The sequence below is a fragment of the Penicillium manginii genome, assembly GCF_028828005.1.
Source record: "Penicillium manginii strain IBT 31320 chromosome Unknown utg000011l:1.0-1395921.0:1.0-1396616.0, whole genome shotgun sequence".
NCBI lineage: Eukaryota > Fungi > Ascomycota > Eurotiomycetes > Eurotiales > Aspergillaceae > Penicillium > Penicillium manginii.
Window position 1 is genome coordinate 1,067,396 of NW_026643112.1, and position 16,916 is coordinate 1,084,311.

The 16,916-nt window shown below is 48.1% G+C and overlaps 9 protein-coding genes across 9 annotated transcripts; 5 read left to right on the plus strand and 4 right to left on the minus strand.

The window, feature by feature from the left end:
* Nucleotides 1-491: 491 nt before the first annotated feature.
* N7533_013674 (uncharacterized protein) lies at nt 492-1,466 on the plus strand (the record flags this gene model as incomplete). Its single annotated transcript, XM_057110324.1, has 1 exon — nt 492-1,466. One exon carries the CDS (start codon nt 492-494, stop codon nt 1,464-1,466), a length of 975 nt encoding a protein of 324 aa, XP_056953026.1.
* Nucleotides 1,467-1,574: 108 nt separating this feature from the next.
* On the minus strand, nt 1,575-2,996 carry N7533_013675 (MFS general substrate transporter; the record flags this gene model as incomplete). The annotated part of the gene is made up of 1 exon (XM_057110325.1): nt 1,575-2,996. The coding sequence occupies one exon, from the start codon at nt 2,994-2,996 to the stop codon at nt 1,575-1,577; it is 1,422 nt and encodes a 473-aa protein (XP_056953027.1).
* Nucleotides 2,997-3,622: 626 nt separating this feature from the next.
* N7533_013676 (phytanoyl-CoA dioxygenase family protein) lies at nt 3,623-4,583 on the minus strand (the record flags this gene model as incomplete). The annotated part of the gene is made up of 3 exons (XM_057110326.1): nt 3,623-3,735; nt 3,801-4,233; nt 4,296-4,583. The coding sequence occupies 3 exons, from the start codon at nt 4,581-4,583 to the stop codon at nt 3,623-3,625; spliced, it is 834 nt and encodes a 277-aa protein (XP_056953028.1).
* Nucleotides 4,584-5,075: 492 nt separating this feature from the next.
* On the plus strand, nt 5,076-7,030 carry N7533_013677 (uncharacterized protein; the record flags this gene model as incomplete). Its single annotated transcript, XM_057110327.1, has 3 exons — nt 5,076-5,537; nt 5,590-5,749; nt 5,796-7,030. The coding sequence occupies 3 exons, from the start codon at nt 5,076-5,078 to the stop codon at nt 7,028-7,030; spliced, it is 1,857 nt and encodes a 618-aa protein (XP_056953029.1).
* An 11-nt stretch (nt 7,031-7,041) lies between these two features.
* Nucleotides 7,042-9,149, minus strand: N7533_013678 (Zn(II)2Cys6 transcription factor; the record flags this gene model as incomplete). The annotated part of the gene is made up of 5 exons (XM_057110328.1): nt 7,042-8,072; nt 8,128-8,427; nt 8,570-8,790; nt 8,862-8,971; nt 9,027-9,149. 5 exons carry the CDS (start codon nt 9,147-9,149, stop codon nt 7,042-7,044), a joined length of 1,785 nt encoding a protein of 594 aa, XP_056953030.1.
* Nucleotides 9,150-9,754: 605 nt separating this feature from the next.
* On the plus strand, nt 9,755-11,430 carry N7533_013679 (uncharacterized protein; the record flags this gene model as incomplete). Its single annotated transcript, XM_057110329.1, has 6 exons — nt 9,755-9,845; nt 9,899-10,183; nt 10,247-10,519; nt 10,568-10,694; nt 10,744-10,873; nt 10,933-11,430. 6 exons carry the CDS (start codon nt 9,755-9,757, stop codon nt 11,428-11,430), a joined length of 1,404 nt encoding a protein of 467 aa, XP_056953031.1.
* A 468-nt stretch (nt 11,431-11,898) lies between these two features.
* N7533_013680 (endonuclease/exonuclease/phosphatase family protein) lies at nt 11,899-13,356 on the minus strand (the record flags this gene model as incomplete). Its single annotated transcript, XM_057110330.1, has 3 exons — nt 11,899-12,760; nt 12,821-13,077; nt 13,150-13,356. The coding sequence occupies 3 exons, from the start codon at nt 13,354-13,356 to the stop codon at nt 11,899-11,901; spliced, it is 1,326 nt and encodes a 441-aa protein (XP_056953032.1).
* A 1,312-nt stretch (nt 13,357-14,668) lies between these two features.
* On the plus strand, nt 14,669-15,679 carry N7533_013681 (uncharacterized protein; the record flags this gene model as incomplete). Its single annotated transcript, XM_057110331.1, has 2 exons — nt 14,669-15,126; nt 15,181-15,679. The coding sequence occupies 2 exons, from the start codon at nt 14,669-14,671 to the stop codon at nt 15,677-15,679; spliced, it is 957 nt and encodes a 318-aa protein (XP_056953033.1).
* A 184-nt stretch (nt 15,680-15,863) lies between these two features.
* On the plus strand, nt 15,864-16,898 carry N7533_013682 (uncharacterized protein; the record flags this gene model as incomplete). The annotated part of the gene is made up of 1 exon (XM_057110332.1): nt 15,864-16,898. The coding sequence occupies one exon, from the start codon at nt 15,864-15,866 to the stop codon at nt 16,896-16,898; it is 1,035 nt and encodes a 344-aa protein (XP_056953034.1).
* Between the last annotated feature and the right edge of the window lie 18 nt (nt 16,899-16,916).

Genomic DNA, 16,916 nt, shown 5'->3' on the forward strand with positions numbered 1-16,916 from the left:
TGCCCAGGGGGCTCGATCTGCATAGCCAACTTGAAGCGGCATCTAATCCTGCATTTGAATGCATCACTGCATATTACAACTCCCCGGTGACCCTTCAAGTTTCAATTGTTCGACGTCATCGTTAAGAATTACCATCCAATAGTATCCAGTGGCAGAATGTTATCTCTCTCAGATCTTCAATACAGTGTGTAGCTTTCATCTTAATTTCTAGTCAAAGCTACTCATAATTATATGAGCGTTGGCCATTCATTTAGTCCTTGATTCGGCCGTGATCCTTTGCTTTCCAATGATATGCGGCAGTCGAGGAGTAAACCTGAAAGTTTGATGACAGGAAATTCATACCCCAATGTACCCCGCGGTTTTTACGCTTGTCGGTCAATACTCGGCAGATCCACTCCAAGTTGTCACTCGGAAATTCCACGCACCCCGCAGCCGCATCTTCTTCAACACCAACTTGAAATCACCATTCCGCTCCGCTAACTGCAATCGCAATGAGAGTCACCATCCACCCACGCAGCCCACCCCCACTGGAGGACATAGCAGCAGTGATTGAAAAATATCTTCAAGCTAATTTCAAAAGCGCCTCCGCGAGCGTGGAGCAATGTCCAGACCTAAGCCAGCCGCCCTTCAAGTTGGCCGCTCCGGGAATATCAGGGAACTCATGTGTAGCCGATATTGGAGGCCAGCCTAATCTATTTCCAAGTCCGAATTTCGGCGCCAGATACTCTCTTTTGGAGCTGGCCCAGGAAATGCAAATGTCTCCTTCTGGAGGATTTCTCCTCGGCGCTGGAGCGGCTCCATTTCAAGATCTGGGCCACAACGCAGAGCTCGCTCCGAATATTTCTTGGAAATCGCAGCATCCCAATCCGGAATTCAGCGATGCGTCTACTCTCGAGGTTCAGAACTATACCCGTGTCATTGAGGTTGATGAGGCTAAGTCGCCCTTCTGTGAGAAAATTAAGAGTACAAATTGTGCTCTGATGATGAACTTGTACGGATCCAGCGGTGATCCAGGCCCAGTACTCAAGGTTACGGCCAGGGGTCGCGTCGGGAGTCATAACTTCACTAATTGTATCCGTTTCGGATTGAAGGATGCGTTTGGTGACTCAATGCCAATTAGTCTTGGTGGCGTGTTTTTATTGAAGAAGGGGAAGGCGAAATTCCATGTGATGCCCGATTTTCCGAACACGGAGGACCTGCCATTTCGCGATCGAGAACAATTGGAGAAACAGTGGTTGACTTATCATGAATTCGAGGCTCCTGTTGTTTGCTTGACTGTCTTTCATAGCTCCGATCCTGAAGGGCTCGGCCTGAGGATGGAACATACACACTGCTTTGACGCGGAGGGAAATACGAAAGGAGGGCACTACCATTACGACATCCAGGGTGATGAAGAGGAAGTGGAATATGAGGCATACCTGCTTCCAGCGCGTACTTTGTATCGGATAGATCAGCCAAGTTCGTGATTATCATTGAACACTACTCACTGCCGGAGCTGAAATCCTTCAGATTCGCTCGGTCATCCGTTACGCACATTAGTAGGACTCTGGAATCCCGCATATTCGAACATCCCCTCAAACTCGACCTTTGAGAAATAGCCTTTGCAAATTTATCCAGTACAAGAAAGATGGGAAATTGGGACTCTCCGAGGTCAACCTCTGATGTTCATCCGCAGCTTTCTTCTCAACCTCATAGAATTTCCAAGAGCGCAGAAACCATGCTCCAACCGAGCCAACGAGGAACAAGCACCCGACATAAACCTGTGTATGAAGATACTTTGATCCGCCACTAACGAGACTCAGTGCGATGGGCTCAGCGACTGTAGTTGGGCCAACCAACGCAAGGCAGATGACGCTGAAGACCGACGCCATGCGACTCATTCCCACAACTTCCGCCAGAACCGGCGTGATCGTTCCCCAGAAGGTCCCGCAAACCATACCAGCTGTCAAAGCAAATAGAAGCAGCACGGCGTATGACTTTGCCGGAATCCAGATGGCGAAACATAGCAGACCACAAAGTCCCGTTAGCACCATTGGGACTGTGATCCGACCGAGCCGATCACTCAGATATCCTGTCAAGGGCCTACCTAAAGTCAAGCCCAGGTTCAAAATAGCACCAGTCACCGAGCCCTGTTGTGGAGAAAGACCAATCGAAGAAGCATAATTCGGAAGCGAGTAAATGAGAGCAATATAACCCAAGTCGGTGGTTATACCCCACAAAATGACCAGCAGGACCTCCGGTTTTCCCAAATCGCGATAATCGATATTGCGCTTTCGTTCCTGTCCGAGTCTTGGAGGAGTATCCCGTGACTTGAGCAGCAGCGAAGATAACAAGTTTGCGGCCAGGGAGCAATAAGCCAATATCCTATACGCCTCCCGAACGCCCTGCGTTTCAATAGCGTGGCCAGTTGCGAGACTATACACGACTCCGCCAATCCCAGATCCCGCACCAGCAATGCCAGTCGCAAAGCTTCGGCGCGTCGAAAACCAAGTGGGAAGGATATTCATTGCAGTCAGATAGAGAAATCCCATCCCGATACCGAAGCAAATACCCTGAGACAAGAACAAATGCCAAATCTTCGTGGAATATGATGCTGCCATCAAAGAACCGAAAACAACAATCGTTCCAATGAGCAAAGTTATAGTCGTGCCTAGCTTTCGTCTAGACTCGGCAACTATTGGTCCCATCAAAAGTGCCTGAGATATTGCCAGACCACCAATCAATGCGTATTCGATGCGGCTTGCTCCGGGAAAGGTCGAATGTGAGAGGAAATAGGCAAGTATCACACCCCAGGCTGCGTTGATTCCCCAGGTATGAACAATGATCATGAATGTGCATAGTGTGCATATCCAGCCGTATCCGCCATTGGGTGGTATGTCATCAAATGCTGTGGCTTCTGCTGTTGAGACACCATCTTGCTCCAGGTCGCCTGATCTACCGTCAGCTGAATGTGCGTGAGAATGACTTGCTGTTGGAGCGAGTTCAATCGTAGTCATATCGAAGAATTGTGGTATGGAAGCCCAAGAATTTAGACGTGTTCAAGTTGAGTTTCTGGTTGCAAGAGCAGGTGAAGCTTCACCTGTTGCCTAGGTAGAATTTCAAGACGAGGAGATTCCAGACCCGAAGCGGGGATTGATAGTATTACTTGGGGGTTCCCTCGGCATATAGTTATAGTCTAAATTCGAACACTAAAGATTCAATGAAACATTGCGAGAAACTTGAACTTAATTGTCTTCTTAGTCTAGAACGGACGCCATCGGTGTTTACTTCCAATCACAGTAGCAGCGTATCTGCATGACTCAACACCTTGTCATTGAAAGGATCAACTGCAGTGACGGATGAGGGAAAGAATTCCACTTCCCCACACCCTGGACCACTTGGGTCCTTGAACCCGCGGGAACTTGGGGTAAGCGAGGATATTCCCGCTATCGCTAATGCATGAACTAGATAAGAACTCCTTCAAGTTGGCTCTGTGAATATTGGTAATTTGGCCATTCAAATTTGAGAAACCGAAGGATGGAAGTTCAAAATATCCGAATCCGGGTTTCAGGACCGAAACGGGAAATCTTGGAAAGGTGTAGAAACATGCTTGGATTTTGAATATGTTAACATTTAGCAAGTACTAGTTTGCTACTAGAGTCGGGGCAGCCATTTTTCCCTGGTCGATTGTAGTGAAAGGTGCCGCAAATCCATAAGTCTTGTAGCCCTGCGAATAATCCTTGCCCTCCTCTCGCTCTAAATTCGTGTTCATATTTAGCCCGATATCTCGATATCTTTCAAGTGATGGGTGTAAATCTTACCATGTTCAGGAGGGAACATTTCCATCCGATGCTTGTAATAGCGTTCTCTGAGGTCAAGTCCATCCTTTTTAGAATGGAACGTAGCATAAAGACTGGATCGAGGCTTATCGGTCTTATTCTCTGCCGATCGATGCGCGAGATGAGAGCCGAAAATAATCATATCTCCCGGCTGCAACGGGATGGAGACCCATTCGTGGGCGGATTCCCATTCAGACGTAATTTGACCACCGTGGGAGAATTCTGCGATCATCTTATGCGACCCAGGCACAACTTCAAGGCAGCCGTTTTCAATGGTTGCAGGGTCAATAGCGATGTTGGCAGTGACGTGTTCAATGCGGCCGATATGATCATATGCCGGGGCATCCAAGTGTGCCTTGAATCCGTTGCCATTTGGCTGTTTGTAATTGATCTTGTCTTTGAAGAGGAGCATGTCCTAGACCACGGGTTATCAGCCAAATTTGTCAAGATCCAATCCCAGAATATCAGGGAACGTACATCACCAGACACGGCTTTGAGAATTTGAGCTAATTTCTCACCGCAGACGAGGCTCTTATACTGAGGATGAAAGTCCACAAAGCGCTCCGTTCGCATGAGTTGGCGCTCGCCGTTGACGTTAATCTCGTCGTATGGCATCCATTTACCCTTCACACGAGGCCAGGCCTGAATCTCCCTGGTCCACTCTTCGAGGCTAGTTGGGTCCACAAGTTGGTGATCTGCGACACGTAGAAGGAGATAACCATTCTTGTGGTAAAAGGCCACTTGATCGGGTGTAAGGGAGCTCATAGTAATTCAGGTGGACGCTTGAAAATTGGAGTTGAAATTGAAGCAATAATGCTTCGTAAAGTATGGCTGCGGGTCAGCTTAAGTACCTGAAGCCGCCGGAACCAACGGGATCTGTACGACCAGTCTCGACGGCCCTAATCCTTGGTTTTAGTATAGTGAATTGTCCGGATCGCGCTATATTTTTAATGATCGTCAGTTTTACTGCTCCACTCCGGCCATTTTACTTTGGAAAGGCTCTTCCCGACTGCACGGACCGCCGGCCTTCGCACCGATGCCTGCATACCATCAGAAGTAGCGCCACGGATCGCGGGGACTACAACTCAAAGACAGAGGAATCAAACACTTGCGTTCTGCACGTGGGATCTACATTTCAAAAGTTGCCGGTCTTCTTGCCTTTGGAATTTCTACATATTCTATTATAACGTGTTGAATATCACTCAAAGTCAAGCATTCTACATCGCACTTGGATTCACCAAAAATATGAATCTCAAAATGGCTGCTCCTCAGTTGACTCAGATTCTGCCTTCTGTCGAAGAACATACAAGAGATACGATCAAAACATTATTCGAGTTCCTCCACGCTCAAGGCCAGGGCGATTATCTCGGCGAGCGAGTCACCCAACTGGCTCATTCTCTTCAATGCGCAAATCATGCAGTCCAATCTGCACAATACGGGCAGGACCCTGAGGTCATTCTTGCCGCATTGCTTCATGATGTTGGCCGTTTCATTCCTGCCGCTAATAAAATGGGAAAAATGATTACGCCAGATGGTCAATACATTGGTCGACAAAGTCATGAAGTTCTTGGCGAGTCTTATCTACGTCAGATCGGGTTCAGTGAAAGGATCTGTCAGCTTGTCGGTGCTCATGTCATGGCGAAGCGGTATCTTGTTTCTACAGATAAGACCTATCATGATGGGCTCAGTGAGACAAGCAAGAGAACTCTCCGGTTCCAGGTACATTAGCTCTTGCCAGTCCAAGTGAAGTCGAAGCTAATGATTATTTCAGGGTGGCGGTTTCACCAATGAGCAAGTACTTGAAGCTCAAAAGGACCCTTGGCTTGGTGCAAAACTCGCCGTCCGGAGATGGGATGACCTCGCCAAGGACCCAGAAATTGTTGTGCCTGAGCTCGAGGCCTACGAAGAGATCGCATATCAATGCCTACTAGGTTCGTGATCACCCTCTCATTCAGAGCGAAATCTAATGAGATTCAGAATCCCGAGAAAAGTTCAAGCTTCACTCCAGGGAATACCGCATCCCAACTCAACCCACCGTCGTCATATGCATCGATGGATTCGACCCGAAGTATCTCGAGTCCGCTTTTGAAAGAGGCTTGTTACCAACATTCAAGAAATTCGTCGATTGCGGATTCCATTCCACAGCTAAAAGCTGCATGCCCTCCTTCACCAACCCGAACAATGTATCTATCATCACCGGGGCACCTCCAGCAGTCCACGGAATTGCTGGAAACTTTTTCCTTGATAGAAAAACAGGCGAGGAAAAGATGATAACAGATGACTCGCTTCTGAGAGGATCCACTCTTCTCCAGCAGATGCATCAGCGTGGTGTGCGTATTGCTGCTATCACTGCCAAAGATAAGTTGCGGAGAATTATTGGACATGGTTTTAACAAGGGTGCGATCTGCTTTTCGGCGGAGCGCGCGGCTGAATGTACGCTTGAAAAGAATGGCATTGACAATGTGGAGGAATGGCTAGGCCAACCTGCTCCAAGTCAATATTCAGGCGAGCTCTCGCTATTCGTGCTCGATGCGGGAATCAAATTACTCCAGGAAGGACGATCGGACTTTCTATATCTTACGCTGTCTGACTATATACAGCATAAGCATGCGCCTGGAAGCAAAGAGGCAGATGAATTCATAGGCTCGATTGACGAGCGACTCCAGACACTGGCTGGTCTTGCTCCTGTCATCGGGGTTACCGGAGATCATGGAATGAGCCAAAAGTCGAACAGTGATGGAGAGCCTAACGTCTTGTTTTTGGAAGAAGCCATCAATGCTGAATTTGGATCGGGTTTCTCAAGAGTCATCTGCCCGATAACGGATCCTTTCGTTCGGCATCATGGCGCACTTGGCTCATTCGTGCGGGTCTATTTGAAAGATTTCACGACGTTGCAATCCGTACTTTCCTTCTGCCAGAGTATCCCCGAAGTCGAAGAGGCATTGGGCGGACCAGATGCAGCGAGCAAGTACGAGATGCCGCTCGACCGCGAAGCTGATATTGTTGTCATATCGAAGGATCTTGCCGTCATTGGCAGCAAGAAGTCCGACCATGATCTTTCCAATGTCAAGGATCACCCCCTACGCTCGCATGGCGGTCTGAGCGAACAGGATATTCCGCTTCTCATGTCGAAGCCCATCAGAAGCATAGATGGAAAGGCTAATGGTTGGAGGAACTATGATGTTTTCGACCTTGTTCTGAATTTGTGTTGATATATTCCAAATTATGAGCCCAATGGCATGCCCCGTGCACTAGACCCTACTGCCGCATTATAATGAAGCCACCATTCATCTAGATCGGGAAAACTGGTCTGGAAGTCAAAGCTCGCCATATTTTCCATCCAGGCTGTATCGAACTGGGCATGTGGGTCCATTGCTGGGGACGGCTGATACATTATTCCCTCGTTGGTTGATTGCATTGGAGCTGAGCATTTGTAGAGAAGTTTCTCCAGACCTTCTGCGATTGTGACTAGCAAGTGCTGCCGATGCATTGGCTGGGTTATTTCTCGAAGGGCAGATACTGTCTGAGAAACAAGGGATATGATTTTTTCCGTGTCGATCCGGATCACAGCTGCATACTTGGTAGCCACCTTCAACAGAAAGACCACCGCGAATGCAAGCATCGTGTCGAAGTAAAGAGGGAGACCATTCATAAAGGAGCGAAATTCCGGGTCCGAGACAATGACTCGAAGAATCGACATGGCGGAAAGGACACCAGAATTAGCGATCTCTTCCAACTCGGGAGAAAAATATTGTGTCGCATTCTCGAGGGCTGGTACACCGCGGAATGCATGTGAACAAAGATAGAGCTTTGCGAAGTGGAAATGAAACCCAACCCCTTTGGCCGGGTAATTTCCCACTCGGCGATTCTCTTGAAAGCTTTCAATCCAGTCAGCGTACCAGGTATCCAACGCGATTGAGTACCGGCGGAGCTGCGGAATTATGTGAGGATGGATAGCTGTGTCGACGTCCACGCCAAAGGTGTCAAATATTTGACCCAATATGGCCCACTCCTTGACCTGACTGACTAGTCTGGCATCGTCCTCGGTCGCATTCTCTGTTTCGAGCAATTTACTTGCGGAGTCGATAATGAACCCCTCGCGCGACATTGGAGGCCTGCCGTATGCGATCGAGAAGTGGTGGTCGCAGACATAGACTAGATAGTACAGGCGGGCTTGCGTATAACCTTCTCGGTCGCCCTTCAAAGCCTTGTAAATTCCGCTATGTAGATTTATATCAGATGCAACCCGCACAGCTAGAATTAAATTAGAATCTTCGTGCTATGAATGGAATGGATGAAGTAAACTTACCATTCCCAATTAGCGCCCAAGACAGTTCGTGCAGCCAAAATGCTCCAATACATAACCCTCGAATGTCGTCTTCGTTTGCATGTTGCGAAAATATTTGACTTGAAACCAAGCCTTTGAATTCCGAGTAACAAGTTTCAAAGAGCTGGCCTTGAGAAGGCGAGTGTAATGCACCCACAGTGCAAACCGCCGCTGTCAACAAGGGCGAGGCACTGCGGACTGAGTCCAAGCTGATGTGGTCACCAAGGATCCTATATAAAAAGTGATCCAAACGGAGGTGGTAGGTATCGAATAATGCGAGTCCTTGACGCATTGTGATTAAACCAGTAGATATCAGATCCGGTCGACGAGTCGTTGATAAGCCACTTCGCATTGCGGGTCTGATATTATCGGAAAGGCACGATGCCGGGATAGATCCTGGACCACTCCGAGGATCCATAACTACCCCCCCAGGTGTTATTTGATGGCTGCTCATCCTGGACTGGGGATTCTGGAGTCGGGCTTGCTATGTCTGCGTTGGTCATGTCCACTGCGGGTGGACTCATAGAGTCTAAGTGATCCTCATTTTGTGTCTTTGTTCCCAGTTCAGGGATATCAACCTTGGTAGCTATCTTGGCGATAGCGTCTTCAAGCCGTTTGATCTTCTGGACAACTGCTCCTTTCCACCTGTGAAGAATATTATACTTAGCCCGGCACGGACAGTGGAAAATAAGGGTAGAGTGGAAAAAAGTACTCACGTCACATCCTGCTCGAGTAGAGTTTGCAAGCTTCGATTGACAGCACATGGCAATCCCCTCTTTTTGCACCGTGAGCATGGTACCTTGCCATCACGCATATGACATTTGACCTATTGAGTTTCATTTTAGCTTTACTGTACGACCCGAAGCTACCTCATATCTTACCTTCTGCTTTCGGCAAGCAACACAAGCAGTGATCTTTCGAGTGATATCTGGTGGCTTTCGATCACCGAATGAGTCTCTCAACGCATTCACCTCCAGCGTGGAGGGTAATGGTGCGTCGTCCATTGCGTATCGGGATAATTCGGAGTGCCAACTGGCGAGTCGATCTCACCAAGTAAAGAGACCAACCAAGACTGCAGCAATTAACATGACAGATCTGCGCACAGAGGTATTGTCTAGACCTCGCAAGATGTGAAGAATGCAAAAAACCACAGGACTTCGCACCGAAATTATACCCGGCGGAATGGAGAGAAACACGGTGGGCGGGGCGAGCGGGGCGAGCGGGGCAAAGGCCAGGCACACGTGGGGACGGAGAGAGCCGCTGACTGGGGAGTCCCTTGAGAAGTCTTGGGCGTGTCTGGCGATGTGGGGGCCCTCGTGCCAACACCCACGCTGCTCATTGCTCGTTTCTTTAGGGTTTAGTCGCTTGGTATTGAAGCCCTAGATGCCTACCACGGGCTTGATGCCGGAGATGACACTTCTCTTTCTCAAGTATACTGTTCGTTCATATAATTACCAGTCGAAAACTAGAGAAGTTCAATATCAAGTATGCTTGCTTCAAATGCCGCCCACACAGGAAATCTCTTCTCAACTTCAAAATTTATCATATCTTAACTTAACCCTCATTTCGAAAATCTGATACTCTATTTTCTCACATTTTCCGGTTATCAATGGCCTCACTCGGATCCAAGCTCCGGTTCCTTATTACGGCGGGTGTTGGGTTCTTCGCTGATGGTTATCTCAATTTGACAATTGGTCTTGGTATGAAGTGCTTCAATTTCATTTCATTTTGCACACTAACGCGGCATATATAGTCGTTCCCATTCTCGGATATCTGTATTATCAAGATGGCAAGGTTCCAACAGTTGATAGTGACGTTATGAAGGGTGGTTTGAGCTTGGGAATGGTCATTGGCCAGCTGCTCTTTGGAGTCCTAAGTGATGTCTGGGGTCGACACACCATATACGGCAAAGAACTTCTTTTGACAATTCTCGGTACCTTGTTAGTAATTCTACTACCCTGGAAAGGCATGGATCCACGATCTATAACCGCTTGGGTGGCCATATTCCGTGTTTTAACTGGAGTCGGAATTGGAGCTGGTATGCACATATTCATTATCTTGTGGAAATCCAAAATCTCGTTGACATTAACTTATTGTATAGACTACCCTCTGTCATCGTCTCTTGCCGCGGAGAAATCACCTTTTGGTACCCGTGCAACCCAAGTCTTGACGGTCTTCTCAAACATCGGCCTCGGCAACATGGCAGCCAGCATTGTTTTTCTAGTCCTTCTCAAGGCTTTTCAAGGATCTATCGCAGCAAACATAGCACACTTGGAATGGGTTTGGCGCCTGCTTTTGGGCATCGGTATCATTCCGGCTGTTTTCACTCTCTATGCCCGCCTGACCATTGCAGAGACTTTGCCCTACAAGCAATGTGAGTCTTTCACTCGGTTCCAAACTTGTATACGCTGATATTTTATAGATGTTTGCGATGAGGCTACCGGACAGAAGCGTGATCTCAAGCAACAATGGCGGGACTTTCGGGAGTATTTTGGCGAATGGAAACATGCACGCGTCCTCTTTGCGACATCCGCGGCTTGGTTTCTTTTGTATGTTGCGCCACCATCCACTTCCTGAGATATTAACTAACCTCCGCAGCGACATTGCTTACTACGGAGTAAACCTCAACCAAAGTGTCGTGCTCACTCGAATCGGTTTCGCGAAGGGAGCAAGCCCCTGGGAGACCTTGTACAACACAGCAATCGGAAACATCATTGTACAGTCAGCCGTAAGAGTTCCTCTCAAAGTTGCGACCAAGGCTTTTTAGAAAGGTTTAACAGTTTCTAGGGATATTTGCCAGGATTCTACGTCGGTATCTTTCTCCCCGACCGCATTGGTCGCGTGCGCCAGCAATTCTTAACATGTGTTGGAGTCTGTGTTATGTACGCTATCTGGGCTGGAATTAGCTCACCGACTGCACACACTTCAACGGCGGGCTTGATGATTGTCTTTGCAATCTCCCAATTTCTTCTAACCGTGGGGCCCAATCTCACCACATTTCTGCTTCCCGCGGAGGCATTTCCAACCCGCGTTCGGGGAACTGCTCACGGAATCTCTGCGGCTGCGGGAAAGTGTGGCGCTATCCTGACTTCATTTGCTTTCGGGACGGTCGAGGATATTATTGGGTTGGATGGTGTTCTTGGGCTTTTCTCTGGGATCATGTTGCTCACTGCACTTGTGACACTGTGGACTCCCGAGACGAAGAATCATACCCTTGAGGGAATTGAGGGTGGTGACTTGTATCAAAAGGAAAGCTCTCAAACTATTGAGGTCCATACTAAATAATCTGGACTCACAGATTGCGTTGCTATGGATTTTTATCTTCCATTGAGGCTGGCTATACCATATCTCCTCTTGTCTTATCGGTGACCAAATTCATCCGATTATTAATTTCATCTTCAATGCAGTGATCACTCATTATATCCAATCTATTACGTTTGCTCTTTCATATTTCTGGAAATACTACCTATTAATGTGCATGTCAAGAGCTACTTCTGGTATGAGAAATAGCGCCTTGGAAAGGAAGTAATTCATGTATACTAGTATATTTGTTGCTAGAAGACTACATAGACTCATTTAACTCTCCACGTCTTTCAAGTCATCCCAAATTCAGTTTTCACTGCCATGCAGCAGAAACCAGGTACAAAGAGAAATTCCACATGTTTCTAGAAGTATCCCCGTACTCAACGGAGCGGCACAGGCTCTGGGAAATACTGGAGAAGACTATTGCGAATTTCACTCCAGGTCTGCTCGTTAGTAGGCCGCATAAATCAAAGCGAGTTGATCAATCTCGTCCCCATCCTGACCCATAAATCCAACAACAGCAAACCCATCATCAGCCGTGAAGGTCGAACAACTACTTGTCGCAGTACCAGCTTCCAACGTGTTACCCGCACTAGTCGTAGCCTTAATATAGAAGTTCCGAGTCTCGTTATTGTACGTGCCGGTACAAAGCTCAGTCTTAATCCAGTACTCACCCGACGCAAGTGTGAGAGAAGCCGCAGTCCCACCCGTACCTCCATGGCTGAATGCGGTACCGTCAGTCAGCGTCACTGCCACACTATCCAGCCGACTGGCACCCCGGAAAGTGATGACAGACGCGCTCGGAGAAGATGGGACGTTGGGCAGATCATTGAACCAGGTGCCATGGGGACCGCCAGAAAATTGACTTTGACGAAGGGAGCTCGATGTAGACCAGGTGAAGTTGACCAGAATGGGATTGTGATCAGAGAGAACGTCGCCTAGATAGGCACTCTCCGCGTTGAGGAAGTTATTGCCATCATAACGAAAGCCTGCAGCTGATAGTGTGACAAGATCCGATGCACGGTACAAGGCCTTGTCGACAGTTTCACATGTCTCGTTTGTAGATGGGTTGTCGCATAGAAGTGCATCTGCACCTGCGGTGGGATAGACGTTGTCCATCTCCAGTTCAACCCAGACATCCTTCAGGCTATTTTGCGACTTTAAGACACGAATCGCGGTGTCGGCAGAGCGGGTGTATCGGCTGTTTGTGTCGCCCATGACCACAACTGCGTTTCCGGTCGACCAGGTGTCAATATAATCAGCGACCTGCTGGAGGTTGCTGTTGCGGGCGGTTTCGTCACCGTCCTCGGTTCTATATTTCATCAGTAAGAATTCCCAGCATAGTTTTCAGTTGGAGGCAGTCTTGTCTTACCCAGCATCGGCGTGGAGATTGTAAAAGTCAATGTAGACTCCAGTGGCTGGGTTCCATCTCATGAATGTGACGCCCTTGGGGGTCAGACAATCGGAACCAGATGCATCAGAGCAAGTATTCCACTTGATGCGAGTGTAATCAATCCAATCATAGTTGGAGATAGTATTCAGACCACTTCCAATTCCAGCCCCGCCAGATGTGGCTGTCCGGTAAACATGGTCGTCGGCTGCATAGATGTAGGCATGATAATTGAAATCCTAATCGGTAGTGTGAATTCATCATTTCCCAATAATGCCGTGATGAGGCTATCAAATTGAAAGAAAAAGTACCTCTTGCATGTTGATGATATCATATCCATACTTGGCAAAGTATGCGCCAACTTCTCCGGCATTGGTAGCCTTATCACCTTCAACATCATTAGACTGCAAAATAGACGGCAAGCCAGCCACATTGAAGCTGAGAGCGGTAAATTCTCCACTGGTGGCAGCTTGAACGCTGGCCGCGAGCAGTATGCTTGAAGCGATAAAGCTCTTCATTTTCACGAGAGGAAAGATAAGATGGTTCTGGTACTATCTTAGATTCATGAAGGGTCTTTGCCCTTTTATGCTGTATGCAGGTACGTCAATCAAGGAAGTGGAGAGAATAATTCGGCATGGAGCGGCTTCGGTTAAGCTTAGTTCTGCACCTTTTGACGCTACTGCAAGCCACGCTTGTTACCAGAATGTTGAAAGCTCCGAAACGTGGGCAGCTGATCATAGATTGATTGGAACCTCAGAGACTTCAACCCGTGTCTCTATCTCATGTGCATTAAGGGGTTTGTTATCTCTAGTAGAAGTTACCAGTAGACGAAAAGCCTTAGCTTCAGATTTCAAGAAGTTCCACTACGAGTACCCACGTGTTCGGCGGCCGACACTTCAATGGTTTTTATAAGAAATTAAAATTCTTGGCTAGAAGAGATAATTTGGCGTTTGTGTTAGAGCTTAACATTCATGGGCTTTTGATATTGTCATCTGATCAAGGTAGGCAGTCGTTTCGGGATTGTTTTCAATGTCGCTTGTCGAAAAGCGGAGGGATCGGCAGGTTCAGCCAGTATAAGCGAGATACTAATTGGTGGAAATATAAGCTGTGCCGATCTTCCACCTTCGTAGCCCAGATGCCCAGGTGCCAAGGGCCCTGGAAAATCTTGGAAAAACTGAATTATAAGCCTGGGGCTTCATAGAATGACTAATTTTGAATAACCACCAGATGGCCTAAGAGTGGTTTACCCGGACTCCGATGCATCCAATTAACTACTACTAACAGTAGTATACTAGCAAACTCACTATCACTATACTTTGGCACCTTGAATGGCCTCAGGCTGGGAGACACCACTGAGGGGCCTCAGTATCATGATATTCCAAGGGTGTTCATGCATTCCGGACTGCAATGAAGATTATGTATAGAGGCGCGAAAGATCATTTTTCCTCTATCTACTAGGTAGTTTGGTCACCCTCTGTGGTCATTCAAGGTCAGAGTACATCTCAGTAGTCGGTACTATGAAACAGCCGTCGCACATTCGAGTTAACCTTGGAAATTGCTAGGCCATTTTGCGGTACATTTCGGGGCCGTTTCGTCGCTCTTCTCTATCATTCGACAAGTCTTATATGGCGTTGAGGTGAACGATGACCACAGAATCATCACTCTCACACAAGACCTCACTCAGATGTGCTTACGACATACAGCAGACAGCTTGAGGGTGTAGACCTTGCTGACACGTCCAAGCGCCAACCCCACCTAAGATGAATACCCCCACTCCTAGTTTCTTGACAGTCCACACACATAGACCCTGGATCGGAGATCGCCTTTATCATGTCTGGCCTTGAGGCCATCGGTGTAGCGGCCAGTATTATTCAAGTTGCAGATTTAGGCGCCAAATTATCCGTCAAATTATTTTCCTTCTACCAGCGAGTCAAGAATGCCAGTGACTCTGTTCAGCTCTTGTCGAACGAGATCGCGCTCGTCAGCGCCATTCTACGCGAGCTAGGGGATAATCTGAAAGAGGAAGAGGCATCGAAACTCTGTTCAAAGGAAGCTTTTCGCACATTGAATGTTGTTCTCGATCAGTCTCGGGATGTACTTGGACAAATTCAAAAAGTCATCGATGATAATGGCCAGCGGGGCAAAGGTCGATTTCAGCAGGTTGCGGGCAAGCTGAGGATAGCATATCACGAGTCCAGTCTTGATCAACTAAAGACCAGCTTAGAGAGGTTAAAGGCTACGATGTTACTTCTACTAAATGTGATCACTTATGCGGGCCAGATTCGCAGGTACCTTGACAATAACCCTTGCATTTTGGTGAAGAATATCTGACCCTCACTTAGAGACGGAGTCCCAACCTTAGTCCGGGAGCAGCGCGACCTGATTCAAACACTCTTGCAAGGCCAGAAGACTGACAGCCAAATACCGCAAGCCTCGGATTCGACGGGTGAATCCGAGGAATATTTCGTACCACCGCCACCCCAGATTGATCCCTTTTATAGCAGCACCGATTTCTCTCCTGGTCAGAGGGGTATAACGCCCTGTCATCAGCCAACTCGAAGAAATCGTCCTCGCTCTCCTGGTGTGAGGAGCTCGCCAAAAGCCCCTGTGAACGAAACAAGTCAAAGACCTCAACAGACGGCAGAATCCGCCGAAGTCAAAGAGTACAATCTCCTCATAAGGTCTATGCTCGTCGAGATCGAGTCATGCAAGCAAAAGCTCAAGGGTGACAGGCACTCGCGAATCAAAGACGGAATCTTAAACATTCACGCTGGAGAAATCATGCGATTCCAAATCGAATACGGGCATTTCATCCCCGTTGATCAATCACTTTTCACGTAATTTGAAATCGTACAATTTTCATTCCTTTTCCAAACTGACTCCTGATAGTAGCCACGATACCAGCGATCAGCTTCCATCGCCAAAGGCCCGAGAAGGAAAGCTACAACCCGGCCGTGACGAGACCAGACGCCCTAGAACGTCCGTCCAGTCAGTAAATCGCACATATAGTATAGGGGACACCGCGATGTCAGCACATGGAGGTCCCCCACTGACGTCGCTTTATGCGACACGCTCAAGCAGCCCTGTCCAAGAAAGAACGCACAAAGGCAACAGCCGAAGAAATAGGCTGTTTCGAGAGGAGCGGCGCGTATCATTTAAACGTGACTCCGATGAAGAGAATATACGTCAAGTCCAACACCTGCTAGAAAGAAATGACCTGGGCCGAAATTCAGAGCTCCGCAAACAGGAGCAGGAGATTGAGCGGTTGGAGCGCAAGTTGGCCAAATACCACGAGAGACCCAGCGTATCTCCGGACGAACGGGAGTCAAAACCGATTCGTCATGAAGAGGTGTGGAATTCGGACTCGGAGGAGAGCGATATGGATAGAAGAAGGAAAGCGACAAGGCGTCGTGAGCGCATGTCTCGTCATGAAGAGGGAAGGCGGCGCCGATCGGAGGCTGAAGTACCGTCGATGAGAGACCAGCGGCTGGAAAGAGAAGCAGAGCAAAGGGAACGTTTGAAGGCCCGTTTTGCTAGAGAGAGGGAGGAAGAATGGTACCATGGGGTCAAGACTGATGATGAACGTGCTCGACCTGTTCGACAGGAATATAGTAGAGTCCGAGATGAAGAGGAATCGCGGCGTCGGTCAGAGGCGGCAAGGCGACTCAATAGACTTGAGAAGATGGAGAAAGAGGAGGAAGAAGACAATAGAGTCTATCGATGGCGATTCAAGAAGATGGAAGGGGAAGAAAGCGTTTCTCAGGAGAGCGAGATGAAAGATAAGTCCGACATTTCCGCTGCTAGTATGGAGATGGTACGACGAGAAAGCTGGCAACGTGCCAGGGACGAAGATCGCCATGATTCATTCAGCCTGGCTGATACCTCTAGCGAGCATCAAGATATTTTAATTACCACGCCTTCAACCGAGAATACAATGATGGAGCGGGTTGAGGACGATATTCCCGGGAAGATATCCGGAGAACTATCGCTTCCAGATAGTTTGGAGGACTTGTTAATACAGTGGACCACTCTTGATCGGCAGGAGATACAGCGTGGCTAACTCTCGATTGTTTAGTTG